The following is a 13,614-nucleotide window of genomic DNA, read 5'->3' on the forward strand; positions in this document are numbered from 1 at the left end:
CATCCACGTAACAATCCCTCCATAAAACACCAGGCTGAAGGCTTAATGAGGAATGCTGATGGAGACTGCAAGTGGTTACATTGTTAAACTCCACACCAGAGATGGAGAAAAGACTCGGTGTCACTTATTGTGTGTCCGACAATGTGTGTATCTTCCAAGTGATTACAACAGTCACGCCTGGCTTGTCTGACTGCACCTCGGGCGAAAAGGAGGTGAGTCTTCCAAGGAGCCGTCTGGGACATAATTCAGGATTATGTCTTACACACACAAGTGAAATGCGGTTACACGCTGCAAAAGTATTGGAACGGCAAGGTCAGTTCCTTTGTTTTTGTTGTATGATGATGTTCAGAGGGAAATATCTGTTTAACGAAAAAATAAAGAGCTTTCAATGGGATCGACAGAGAAGTTGCAAGCCAGCGTCAAAAGCAGAACAGCGACCGTTGAAACTTGGCAGCAGGAACAAATCTTGTCTCGTTTGTCCAGCGCTCTTAAAATGCCACTTAGCCAAACAAACTGGTGAGCAAGAAAAGGCAAAAGGAGCCATTTATATAATGGAATCCGCAGAGGTGCTCTACAATGTCTACACCCAGAAAAGCATTTGTACTAGAGGAGAGGGAAAAAAAAAATCCCTCCAAACAATGCACGCAACACAACAAAGCAAACTCGCGGGAAGAGACGGCAAGAACGCGAGCGAGCATTAGGCAATCCAAAAAGGTTGTTTATTTTAAGTCAGCCTTGTGTACCAACAGAAAGCCGTATTAAAATGGGGCTTGTGAATTTGTGATCTGTCAGTCCAGGCGGGGAAACAAAGAAAAAGGGAGCTCCAAAAGCCCAGGCATGATTCCCATGACGTTTCTGTCACTCTGAGGAATCTCCAGGGAGAGTAAAAGTTCTCCGACTGACAGACTGTTTACACTAGGTGGGATAAGATATTCCTCTTTCTGGCTCCCACTCCTCTTCCCCTAATAGTCTCGTAATGTCCTCCTCAGGTGTTAACCGAGAAGCCAGCAGCGGGCTAATTCAAAGTAAAGTAGAGAATAGCACCGTGGGCGACGGCGGCAGCGACAGATGCCAGCGCCGCCGCGATGGGCGCTGACACCTCCATTCCACACAGCCTTTGTAGGATTCCCTTGTCTTTCCAATCTAATTCACCTCGCCCTGCAACCATTTTGGTGGCTGCTTCCCTTTGCCAGTTTTTTCAAAGTGCAGCTGGAAGATGATGATCATGGTGATGATGGCGAGTCAGGAAGTGCAGACAGATGCCATTTATAGTTTTTCTTCTGGAGGGTTTTGGTAGCTTTTCCAGTTCCAGGACTAGTCTAGGGTCTTTTGGTGATTAAAGTTTAGGATGGAGGTATCTATCTAAAAAATAAATCGTATAAGTCGAGGTTAAGGTTTTTATTTTTCGACATACATTTTTCTACAAAGTATGAGTCAATCTGTGTTTTGGTTAAAGACCTGCTAAAGTGAATTCAGAATGAGTTTTTGCAATATCTTTGATGATTGCTAAAAATATGCAAATACTGAAATATACGGTTAAACCATTTTAATTTAGCATTGTCAAAACTTTTGCAAAACTTTGTCCTAAAACCAAGTATGGTGGTCACACCTATTATTACCCTTCGTGTGGCGGCAGTGTGGGACAGAGGCGAAGGATGAGAGAGAGGTAGCAGAGGGTAGAAGAGTCGGGCAGAAAGAAAAACCAGAGCGAGGAAGAGATAAAGCGAAAACGAGACTGCTTTCTAATTCAGCCATCTGGCTTGCTTTACTTCATTATAATATTTTGGCTCTGCGAGTGTGCGTATGTGTGTGTGTGTGTGTGTTTGCAAATTTGTAAGTGCCTTCCATGTCACAGATGCCGGCAGAGCAGAGAAGAATCCCCGTTTATTAACAGCTTAATAGAGCTCCATCTGGGCCGGGCCCTATGCTCGTGTTCCATCACAGACATTCATCACCGAATTGCAAGAATTAGACTCCGACCGACACCGACACGGGCGGAGGTGACCCCGTCGCACCGAGCAGTCGCGGAGCTGTTGTCTATCAATTATTAGAAATACAAATATCGCATCTACTAATAAAAACAGAAGTGAAATCAAATGCAGATGCATTTAGTTTTTTAGGAAATTGCATCTTGAGCCACACGCTTGCTTTGGATGCCTCCATTCAGACAAGGTTGAAGTGCAAATTGGACATCTGGTGCTGTGATGTGTCCGACAATACGGTCGGGCTGCCACGCACACCATCGCCGACCGTGAAGATGGAAAAACAGCCAAAGAAAAGCAGGGAGGAAGGAAGGGACGGCCATGTGAACCAAAAGCTTCTCATCCCAACGTGCTCGCCATTGTCCGGCGAATGGGAAGTCGTGTTAGTCTACCACTTGGTTTCAACATTGGCTCCAAAGACGCTTCCAAAGCTGCGTTTTAATTCAATTCAGTAAAAATAGCATGAAGACATGGCCTTGATGGATACTACTACTTATTCATTCAAGCGGTGTCCCTATATTTTCAGTCTCCTGCAGTGCACCTAAAATCTGCACCTCATTCACCAGACAATGTTTGAAATCATGCGATGAATAAACATTTGCAAACGGAATGTTTGGCCACCCACCCGTGTCAGAGTTTACATTGAAACGCATGTAGCCGTTTTCCGAGCCTCTGCTAGTCTGCAAGCACGTATTTGTATCAAGCTCCCTTATAGATGCTCCGAGATGAGCAGACAAAAGGGGAGGTAGAGAATCCTTCACAGAAGGCTGACTCTCAAAGGAGCCGCTTTATAACCTGTGAATGGTTAAAAAAAAAAAAAAAAAAAAGGTAATTCCACAAACGCCTCCATCCTTTCGCTTTGAACTTCAAAGAATGCACAAAACAATTAAAGATGTGTGGGAAGACTCAATTGGAATATATATATATATATATATTAATATAGATGTCTCATTATTGTAATGCAATATTAAACTCACTGTACATTAGTTGGGGTACTTTAGGCATGCAAGCCATTTTGAATAAAGTTGAAGTATACATTAAATAGCATAACTTAATGTAATGTTAGTGTATAATTGAATGGTATGCAAACCCTGATGCTGAGTTTTGCAAAAGTCCGTTGAAATGGCTACTTTATAAAACATGGTGACATGACCAGGGCTCGCTTGTAAACGACCTTAGAAAATCCACAAATGACTGCTTACCTCTCCGAGAGCTTCGTAACGTTTCTGGTTCCAGCGATGGAGATCCTCTCTCGCGTTGAAGATAAACGCTTCTCCTGTCTTGGTGTGTCGGAGTTGACCGTCTATGAGAGCCAGAGGTGAATGACCGTCAGGGGTTTGGAACACAATGGTTAATGCTAATCATTAATTTAATTAAAACATACACATTTATTTAATATGAAAAAGACAGACAGCCGTACAAATTCACTCTTTTGCTTTTATATCGCTTGAGAATCTCCTCGCCTGCCACTGCAACGCAATAAAAGACAAAGCATTGCTAAATTTAATTTTGACCTTTATGACTGCAAAAGTTGTACAAGCTGAACCACTAAAAAAGTATGCATATGTAACCCAAATAGCCAGAGGGCCCTCATACTTTATTGCGGAAAACAAATATATAAGCTCCCTCTCATCGGCTGCTAAATTGCCACCGTTTTCGCCGGGATAAACATTACGGAGCAAATGCAGAGCGAGTCGCACCAGCAGCGGCTTTATAAGTTAGTTGTTAAACAACGCCGTCTAATCCTAATCGTGGTTTGTCATCTCGTTGTTGCATTAAAAACAGACTTGTGCCTGTGAGGAAGAAGAGACCAGGGTTGCGAAGTTAGGATAAAGTACCTTGAAGAAAATCAATTATGCATTCATGGAGGAGAGAGGATCTAAACAGCACCGCCTAAGAGAAGCACAAGGAGCTGTAATGAAATCCTACAATGGAAAAAATGCGTGTGTGTGCGTGTGTGTGTGCGCCTACGTGAGGGCATGTGCAGCGCCACCGCCGCCTCCCCCAACCCATCGTCTCAGAGGAATACGATTTTCTCAACTTTTCTCCTCTTTTTCTGTCATAATTAGCATTCTGTTCTCAATTTGGCCGCTTAATTAGGTGTACATAACCTTGGATTTCCAGTAATCGAAAAACCGGAGGGCTCGTGAAATGAAGCCATCATCTTCAGTGATTAAGACACCTGCAAACTATTGTTGGCATTCGCGTCATTACGTGGTCAAATTAACATTTTTGTTCCACCTGTCTGGGGTCGAGGTAGTCCGGCGGTAACTGTGGAGGACCTCCTTCAAAAAAAGAGCGAGTTTGTGTGTGCATGGATGGATGGGAGCGGATATGAGGAAAAAGGACAATCAAGAAAAGGCCAGTGAAGGCAGAAAGGTGAGGAAAAAGTGTTCATCTCTTCATGGGACAGCAAGCCGGGAACTGAGAGAGGGGAACGGCGCTAAAGGGGGCGTGGCCGATGGCTATGTTCCTCTCCATCTCTGTTCTTAGGCACAGTGAGATTATGCAAATGATCTGGCAGGCGGAAGGCAAGGCTGAGTAGGTTTCTGACGGGCCGGTGAGTATATAACATGTCCCGCACTCAGCCGGCCAGCCAGCCAGACAGCAAACAGAGATACTGACAGAGAACAGCGGGAGGAAGATGCAGGAGCGGAATGCTAAGAGCAACCGGGTGAATTCTAAAAAGACTCAAAAATTAAGATCAATTGATCTCACAAAATATATAACAAATAAAATACCATAGTGGTTGATGACATCATCAGACTGCTGTTTCACTGTAAATATGACTTTAAATGTGGACTACTTACGCTCATTGAAGGCATATTCAAACTCCTCCAGGGTTTTGGGGAATGTGAAAGGGGGCTCATCTTTCTTCATTAGTTCATCTAAATCAATTCTTGACAGCAAGTCTGAGAAGGAACAGAATGTCGTGTCAGATTCTTAAAGACAGATTAATTAACAGGACTTTTATTGAAATACTTTGTAATTCAATATACTTATTGTGGAATGCTCCACACAGTTGTGTTGTCGTATTTTGGAATAGTTTCATAGTTTCAGTATTTGGAATGTGAAGTATTAAGAGGTGGGTTAAATTGACTGTCATCCCAAATGAAGACCCGGCGGCCAAATGCACATGTTGTCACCGAGCTCCAGCAACCAATGTTTGTGCACGATCACCTTTGAGCGCTGTGGTTTTCTCTCCATCCTCCTGGCCGGCCACCTGGGCCATGGTGATTAACAAGATGCACACCGCTGGTTTAGCAGCACTCAGCATCGGATCAGGTCTGGAAAATCACCCAGGTGTCCCCTGTGACAGATTAAAAATAAGAATAATAAGGATCTCTTTGTTGCAATGCACGCTTCTATTTGATAAAACAGATGTGACAGTGCTAATAATACAACACCACACTTTCAGTGGCTTACAAAGATGATTGGTAATAAATAAAACGGAAAATACACGTTTTTGTTCATGACTACTATTTCCACTTGTGCTAGCTCCACTTTGCAAAACGTTAATGCTGCAAAAATTAACAAAAGGCTGCAAATGTTTGTGTTTATTCTTTAAAACCCCCCAGATCCCCCCCATTTAAAAAAAAAAGCCAGTTGAGAGTGTACCCCGCCTCCATGTGGAGCCACTGCAAAGGAGGCGAGTCACGACTAAGTCGTGCTTTTCGCTCCATATGCTTTGAAAAGCAAACTAGTGGGACAGAAAAAAAACAAGCATATTGCTGATGTTTTGACTCACACGCGTTGAAAACATGCGACACGATACTGCTGCTTCCTGGACAGTCTCCCAAACAGGAAGTACTCCCAAACAGATGCGCGTGGAGGCTTCCGGGTTACCGGGGCAACGGAGTGGAAGCCTTTTTATTCTTAAAGGGACCGCGGCACAGATGCTCAAACTGCGGCTGTTGAGTTTCCTAAACTTTATTCAGCCAAGAAGTACTGATTAAACAAAATAAAAAAAATCTCTTTGTATTTCATTATTATTTTTCAACTTCTAATCTATTCTATGTGATAAGTGTGCATTTTTGTGAATATTCTACACAAACAGAAATAGGGACCAGCCTCAATAATCTGTGGTGGTTTATGATAATATGAAATGTTTACACAGGCCTAATAATCCCCAGATGAGTCTGGTTTAATAGAATATTCAATGTATTCGCCATTCTTTGTAAGAAATTGTTGTGGATCATATTGACAGGTGTCAGCTGAACCAAGCATCAGTCTGCAAATGAAACAGTGGGGAACAAAGAATGGGTTTATTCCAGGACGAGTGATAAAGAAGAAGTACATAGGAGGAAGCAGTTATCTTAAAAGAACAGTTAAGCAACTCAAACATTGCATCACCAAGCTAAAAGGTTTTTTTTATGTTAATAACCATACATTTGCAAAGATTAATGCTGCTGTTGTTGGCGTTTTTGCTCGTGTGCTGCAAGAGACAGAATTGACTTGCTGAACATTTTATTGTCTTTTGTATCCTTTAAGTGGTTTGGTATTTGTAGTGTTGCTTCATTTGCATGAGAAGCCATGCATTCATCTCTGGAAGAGAATGCTGGCTTTCTGACATGGGAATTGAACAGAACCCTTTAAAAAAAAAAAAAAAAAAAACACGAATCTGCTAATTTGAACATACAAGACAGTGGAATTGCATTTTTTTTTCATGATTCGGGTTTTAACCATTCGTTAAAACCTTTTAGCAAAATAAAAAAAAAATATTGCAAATTATTGCTGGCGTTGGCTTAATGACTACAAGTTACAAAAATAGGTTTTCTAATAAAATTACACTTTATTTCTATTATTATTTTTCTCACTGGCCCCCATGTATGAAAAATATGTTTTACATTTAGTAATCTCATTACATCGAAAATACTTCTTGGGTTGCGCAATACTGACAGAGGTAGATTTTGGAACAGGCTGCAATCAAAACAAACATCGCTCTTATTATTTTTTTTTTTTTACAGAAAGCAAGAAAAAAGTATGCTGACGCCAACATCTTTACACAAGTTGCCTAAAATAATAAAAATCTCCAATGATCACACAGTCCCATCTTGTCCCGGGCAAACAAATGCGCCTTCTCCATTTCCCAGAACGGATGTGCTCCAAAAAGATGAAATGTGAGAAGAAGAAGCGACACATTTAGTCTGAAGCAAAATGCACGTGCGTACTGTACGAGCCGACACCAGCATGACACAACACACACACACACTCTAATACCTTGAGAGCCGTATTACAACTAAACATTTACAACACGATAAAAATTCCAACTGCTCGGACTGTTATTGGGCAGCGCTTTTATCGGATGCTTGCGGTCCCCCTTGGGTCCCCTCAGCCGTCGTTTCATCTGCTTCACGAGACTCCTGCAGTCCCGCGTCGCAGTGGCAAACAAAATAGGCTCTTTGGAGTTCCTCAACCATCATTTTCTCCTCGTCTTCCAGCTCAGCACCTTCCCGCATCTCCCACCTGGAATCATAAAGATGGGGGGGGGGGGGGGCGAAGGGTTATGGCCAGCCGGGACATCTTATGACCTCCAGGTTTGAAGGACTCCACAAATGAGCATTCCTATATATTAGAAAGGCAGGCTGCAGTTTTTATTACAGCTATTTTTAGCTCTTCTAATATCAACTTGACATGTTAACATTAAGGTACAGTAGACTAGTAGGTCTAAGTGTTCACCATCTAAAGAATATTCATTTCTGTTAGTATTTGCACTTCCTTGCAGAGACATGAGAAGGGCTCTTCAAGAATTTTGCTGTTGAAAGTGAGCGGTGATGGATATCATGGAAGTACGACGGGGTTTGAAGATCTCTGAAAGGGGAGGAGCTAAAGTTGGCTTGTCATTGGTGTGTGTTCTTGCTTTGCTGTTTAGTCCTGTAAGTGCCTGTACAGCTTCTCCAACACATTTCCATATTCAAAGGGTGGAGGGGCTTCAACTAGTCATGTTGTTGGTAATCTACTCGTAGTAGTTCAATGGAGTCACTTGACTGGTGAGTGCGGTCAATCAAATCCATATTGGGTGCCTTTGAGCTTCCGCATGGCGCTCCATCCACAGCGGCGGAATTATGCTGGGCTGTCTGCAAATGATTGCATTTTCATTGCAATCTCACCGTCTCCTTTTATCCCGCCCTGCCTCCTTCTCCCATTCCTCATTGCATCTTCAAACATGTTTCATATCGTTGCGCGAGGGAGGAAGGGGTGACCCCGTACGCGACGACATCACGCACATGCAAAACACTTGAGCGGTAGACTCAGCCTCTGCCGCCATAAGAGGCATTCTCCTTGCCACTGTCACGGTTGTAATTGCCACCTGTAAAGGGGGAGGGTCTGTTTATGTAAATATACGATGTGTTTCTTCTCCTCCCTGAACAAGTGGCTCTAATTCCTCTTCTGTTTTTTTTTTTTTTTTTCAGAGGAAACAAATGGAGACAAAACTGAACGGATGCTAAGGGGGGGGGGGAAATGCATTACAGGCTGGAAAAATGTGGTTAAAAAAATAATATTCACAAAAAGTAGAAAGATAGCAGCACAGAAAGGAGTGAGCTGGAGTGGAAGGAAGACAAGAAGGTAGGCTATAGCTTTTTCAATGTTTAATTTTCAAATAGGATTAAGCAGAATGACATTTAGCTGAAGGTTACAGGCTCAGCATTGTCTTAGCTGATATTGATATGCAGGAGGCGCCCTACTTGTCACCGGGACAAACACTGTTGATGAATGAGAAGCCTTTCCCCAGGAGGGTGTTAAGTGCAAATTTGAAATGAGCGAGAGGCAAAGGTGGGGAGCGAGAAAAAAGAAACGGCACCCACAGATACAGAGTGAATTACCATGACAGTTGCCATGTACACTGTCGCAAGATAATGTTGCCCAAAGTGTAAATTGTTCCCTTAAGTATGGCTTGTGTACTGAAATGGAGAGAAAAATAATCATAAAATAGCTGCATTGACCAGTGTATCAAATTTCAACAACGGAGGCTGTTAGAAATGCGTAAAGTTGACAAGAACTTCATTTGCCAAAGTTTCCCGCTGGAATTTACATGTTAATAAGGAGAGTCTCACTCTCTAATTCTTAGGGGCTCTCCTCATTTTTCATGCATTAATACCAGAGCTGCTGACTTGGCGATTCTTCTGAATACAGAATAGGACACACATATTAAGACTCCATTTTTTTACGGAATTGATGTCATGGGAGATTGAGTGTGAGGAATATGCTGCCGCACACACGTCACCATGACAATGCCATCACGCCACACTGAAGTTGATTTTAGCTAATCATTGGACGTGATGTCCTTAACTGAAATAAAATGACAGTAAACAGAAAATAATGCACAACTTTAATTATTTCACAACATAGCAGCAGAAAAGAAACGGACGTTTTTGTGCTAAACACGAGTAGGCTAACCGCTAACAGGTTTCGTGCCAAAGAATCATTGGAAATGTTGTCCTACGATAAATTACGGTCAACGTTGAAATCCAGCAACTCCAAGAGACAATGCTTCAAAACGAAAGCAGTCTAAAAACAGAACAGACAAAAAAGTATGTCGGTAAACTGAGCGAGCGAGAAGACAAAGCGCTTGAACGATCGAGAGAGGCGGCAGCCAGCCGTTTCCCCCTGCAGCTGTCACAAGCCTCGGAGGGACTTCTCCATTTCTACCAATGTGAGTTGGAGATGTTTGCGCTGAGCTGGATGCCCTGCCCGACTGCCACCGGGGTGGCTGTTTGTATAAAAGGCTGGCCTGTCAAACAGAGAGCGCTAGCGACAGCCAGACACGGGGCTAAATGACTCTGACAGCAACCCTAATCAGAGGCTTCGCACATTGCCACAGGGCCTGGAGGATCCATCATAACCCAAGCCTAAATATTTAAAGTGCTAAACTTTCCAAAGGTCACAGGCTTTTCCACGCATGCCAGGGCGGCGTGTGTCACAGCGGTAGGACGAGGCGAAAGCAAGCCACTGAGAGCGAGACACAATATGATTAAATGTCCTTTTTCTCACATTTTTAACCCTTGCCTTGGGTTACTTTTAGCAAACGGATATTTTAACTGGTGGTCACGACGTTAAACATCTCATTTAGGGTTACAGTTTGGGATGAGCGTGACGGATTAATTTGACAAGTATTTCTATTTAAAAACGAAAATGATACTCAGAAGAAGACAAACCAAGGCCGGACAATTATGCCAATTAGTGGTAGAGTCCTTTTTGGACAACAAAATGACTTCTTCTGAAATCAAATCGTGATACAAGTCTTTTCCCTGACACACTTCATATATAGAAACAAATTCATCCTTAATGGAACTTGTAATCTGGGTCTTAAAAGGTATGGCGTGACCTTCAGTCACTCCCAGCATGTATATAGAATTTTCCTACTCGTAGTTCCAGTCTGGTCAGGCAAAGCTTAATCCACCATTAATGAATTTTAACAACCCAACGGGAGCGTGACAAATACGAGCAGCTAATTTTAGTGGAAAGTTCACAGAGTAGGTGTTACAATGACTTGTGCAGTTGAGCCCGCGTGTGTGCATCTTCTTCAGGCTGAGCGTGACCGTGTTAAGTCCATACTATCTCATTTCACGCTCTTGCACTTGGCCTTTGGTGTAACACTTCCACGGGCAACATTGAAGAGTAGTCGCGGCCCGCCGTGCACTTTTGCACCCAGGTGTCCAAAAGTGGAGCGTATGGGAATAAATCATGGCTGAGGACGAGTTTGAGTTGACAGAAGAGCCAACCGGGAGGTCCCAAAGGTTGGGACCTCGATAGTCTTTTACATACACTTGGGCGGGATAGAAAGTTGCGTGACGTGTCGAACCGAATCATATTTAGTTAGGATGCAGTTTGGTCACGTTTCTTTTGTCTAGCAGTTTTTCAGATTTTGGGCTTAACTACGTGGCCCATTTCTAGCACTACAACAACAGTTAGCAAGCTAGCTATAACGACACACACAAAAAACATCAGTGCCAAGTGTTATGTATTTGTGTTATATGGGCTAACGGAATGTGTTGGAACTTTCTGAAATTTCGGAACGACCAATGCCGCCCTATTTAGTAAACGGTTACATTTTTTTTAACGTGCCTCCGTAACCAACACCAGCAAGGAGGCATGTTAGCTTGCGAGGTAGCTAGCAGCTTCTCGTCATGACATGGAAAGCGCCACGACGACCCGGAGGAAAATATTGAAGCCACTTTTCTGTACTCTAAATATTTTATTAGTAAATGCATTAAAATGCTGTCAATGTATGTTCTTTTGGTATTTTTTTAGTAAGCTACTTTTGTTGTCTTTGCATGTTTTTAAATTTGATTAGTGAATGCGTTTAGGTGTTGCGCTTTTGGTTGTGTGAAGCACATTAAGTTGTGTATGAAATAAATACAACTGCCTCGCCTCACCTTTAATTGCTTATTTGGCATTAGTCCTATAATTTATGCAAGGTTGTTTTGATATCTATATCCGCGCGACCTTACGATAAAAGAATTCAAAGAAAAAGCTCCTGATTTTCTCAGATATCACTTTACCAAAAAACGAGCAGAAGGATGAAACGCCATCAAGTAAAACAATTAGCTTTTGTTTGTAAATGGATTCCGTGAACCGGATACCAGTTCGCTTTGGAGTCAACGACAAGTTCACAATAAAGGGTAAAGGAACACCTCTTTGACTGGATTTCTATTGGAGAGCAAACATCTAATTCAATTTAGATCTGCGCCTGTGCCAAGCTATGAGACGGAGGCAGATTGTAAGTGACAGCCATTGGACAGCCGGCTGGATTTGAATATTGACGAGACAGAGACTTGACAGAAGGGATTATGCTCTACCTTCTGACTTAGTAGCCAGTGCGCTGATCCATTGTATTGTCAGATCAAGTCACTGTCAGGTCTACAGTATATCCATGCACTGATGCCACTCAGCATTAGAGCCCACCTGGGATCCTTCTCCAATGCAAACTGATGGCCGCTCAAAAGCTACGAGACACGGAGCCAATCGACATGGACAACAGTCTGCGGCTTCACCGGCAAATCTATTTCCAAGGAGGGTTAAAAGAAAAAGAAATATTCTTGGGTTTGATCATCTGAACTAAGTCAGATTTGTACTTTTCTGTTGTCGTGACTGTAAACCTTTGGTGACAGACAGTATTGACTTGTCAAAGATCATTTCAAATATCAACCCGGATGAGATGAGATGTAAATAATATTGGAAAGTTTGGGTTTGTGGAAATCTAGAGGAATAGGACTTGGATAGATATTTACATTAAAATAGGAATTTATTTTCTTGTCTTAATGACATCAGTCATTTTGACATAAGAACATTAGCAATGACATTCATTGGGAAACCAAATTCCAGTTGGCCGTTTTTTTTTTTAAATTTCATCTTTATTGTCAGCCAACATTTAGACGAAATAATTTTTAACTATAATTTCCAGTTATTCTATATTTGCTTAAGACTTATTAAACCTGGATGGAATTTGTTTTCAAATGTAAAAGCACTTGCATCTATGAGGTTTTCTTCATTCTCCAACATCCCTCTAACCCCACGGATGACATGAATGGATTTTGGTATCCGATGGTGATGTGGAGGATTGTTAAGAAGCTAGACGCCTCAACACAGGCAGCTAACAATTATAAATAATGTAACAAATTCCTAATTCGGAGGGAAATTAGTGCATATTTGAATTGCGCCTCCAAATTTCACATGCGAGATTCCAGTCTATTATTTAGTGTCATGTGTATTATGAGCACACAATTCAAAGCCCTCGCTCGGTCTGCATGCTTGCAGCTCCTTGTCTATTCTCCCCAGTCATCCAGAGGGAAGTTTGTGTAAATTTGCAGGGGCTTAATTACTGAATAATTTAGACCATGCTGCAAATTAATGTAGACATTTCCATATTAATGTGTTTGTCGACCCATTCCACATGTGTTTGTGCTGCGGACGGGAGGGTAGCAATTATCGCAGCGCATCAAGGCAGTTGCGGCGGTATTTCAGACATCATTAGGTTGCTTGTCCACCCCTGTGTGACTGTGAGCGCTCGGCGATTGGACACACTTTGATATGCTCCTCGAATGGGCTGGCTATGGCTCTGTGGATGAGCTCTATCAAATATAGCTCTGGGAGGGGAGGGGGGGGAAAAATGGGGGAGGGCGCTTGTTGTCGCCGAAAAGGAGGAAGTGAAAACACCTTGGCCTCTTGGTTTCCACATACTGCGTGTGTGTAAATAGTCAGACATAGTTATTTCACTCAAATGGCTATTTGACGTCTCTAGCCATCAATGGTAGTGAATGAGTTAATTTATAGACATTTTTTTTTTATATACGTTTCCCTCTAAGGTTTCTTATCTGCATTATGACTCAGATTTTTCAGGATCCATTTATTTGACCGTCCCGTTTAATCCACAGCGGCCCGAACATAATATAAATGCAACCTCCCCTGTCGAATTCAAAACTAGACAAGAATAAAACAGTTCAAACTTTCTCAAATGAAAACTTTCTGTGGTTGTTGCCTTTCCATGCACTCAACACGTGCCTTCAACCCTCCAGTCCAACAATCTTGTGTTTGCACAAGATCTGCAGGTCCCCAAACTATTTTGGAGACAGTTAATTAGAGCTCCCTTTAACATCTTATCTCCCCCCGTGTCGCGCGTGTCTGCATTTGG

At 42.4% G+C, this 13,614-nt stretch overlaps 2 protein-coding genes across 6 annotated transcripts in view; both read right to left on the reverse strand.

The window, feature by feature from the left end:
- Positions 1–5,824, reverse strand: part of arb2a (ARB2 cotranscriptional regulator A) — a 106,596-nt gene extending 100,772 nt beyond the window's left edge. For all 3 annotated transcript variants that reach the window (XR_011086630.1, XM_049763983.1, XM_049763984.1), the window contains exons 1-4: positions 5,731–5,824; positions 5,163–5,292; positions 4,793–4,894; positions 3,185–3,285 (exon numbers count right to left, since the gene is read on the reverse strand). Coding sequence is in view for 2 of the 3 variants with exons in the window: in XM_049763983.1 (XP_049619940.1) it covers positions 3,185–3,285; positions 4,793–4,894; positions 5,163–5,259 (300 nt within the window). In the remaining variant the exon portion in view is untranslated. The remainder of the gene's footprint in view (positions 1–3,184; positions 3,286–4,792; positions 4,895–5,162; positions 5,293–5,730) is intronic.
- Positions 5,825–6,228: 404 nt separating this feature from the next.
- kiaa0825 (KIAA0825 ortholog) overlaps positions 6,229–13,614 on the reverse strand; it is a 74,766-nt gene continuing 67,380 nt past the window's right edge. For all 3 annotated transcript variants that reach the window (XM_049762179.2, XM_049762178.2, XM_049762181.1), the window contains one exon: positions 6,229–7,448. In XM_049762179.2, coding sequence (XP_049618136.1) covers positions 7,265–7,448 — 184 coding nt within the window. In that variant the 3' untranslated portion in view covers positions 6,229–7,264. The remainder of the gene's footprint in view (positions 7,449–13,614) is intronic.

Source organism: Syngnathus scovelli, chromosome 3 (assembly GCF_024217435.2).
Source record: "Syngnathus scovelli strain Florida chromosome 3, RoL_Ssco_1.2, whole genome shotgun sequence".
In the NCBI taxonomy this organism is placed as follows: domain Eukaryota; kingdom Metazoa; phylum Chordata; class Actinopteri; order Syngnathiformes; family Syngnathidae; genus Syngnathus; species Syngnathus scovelli.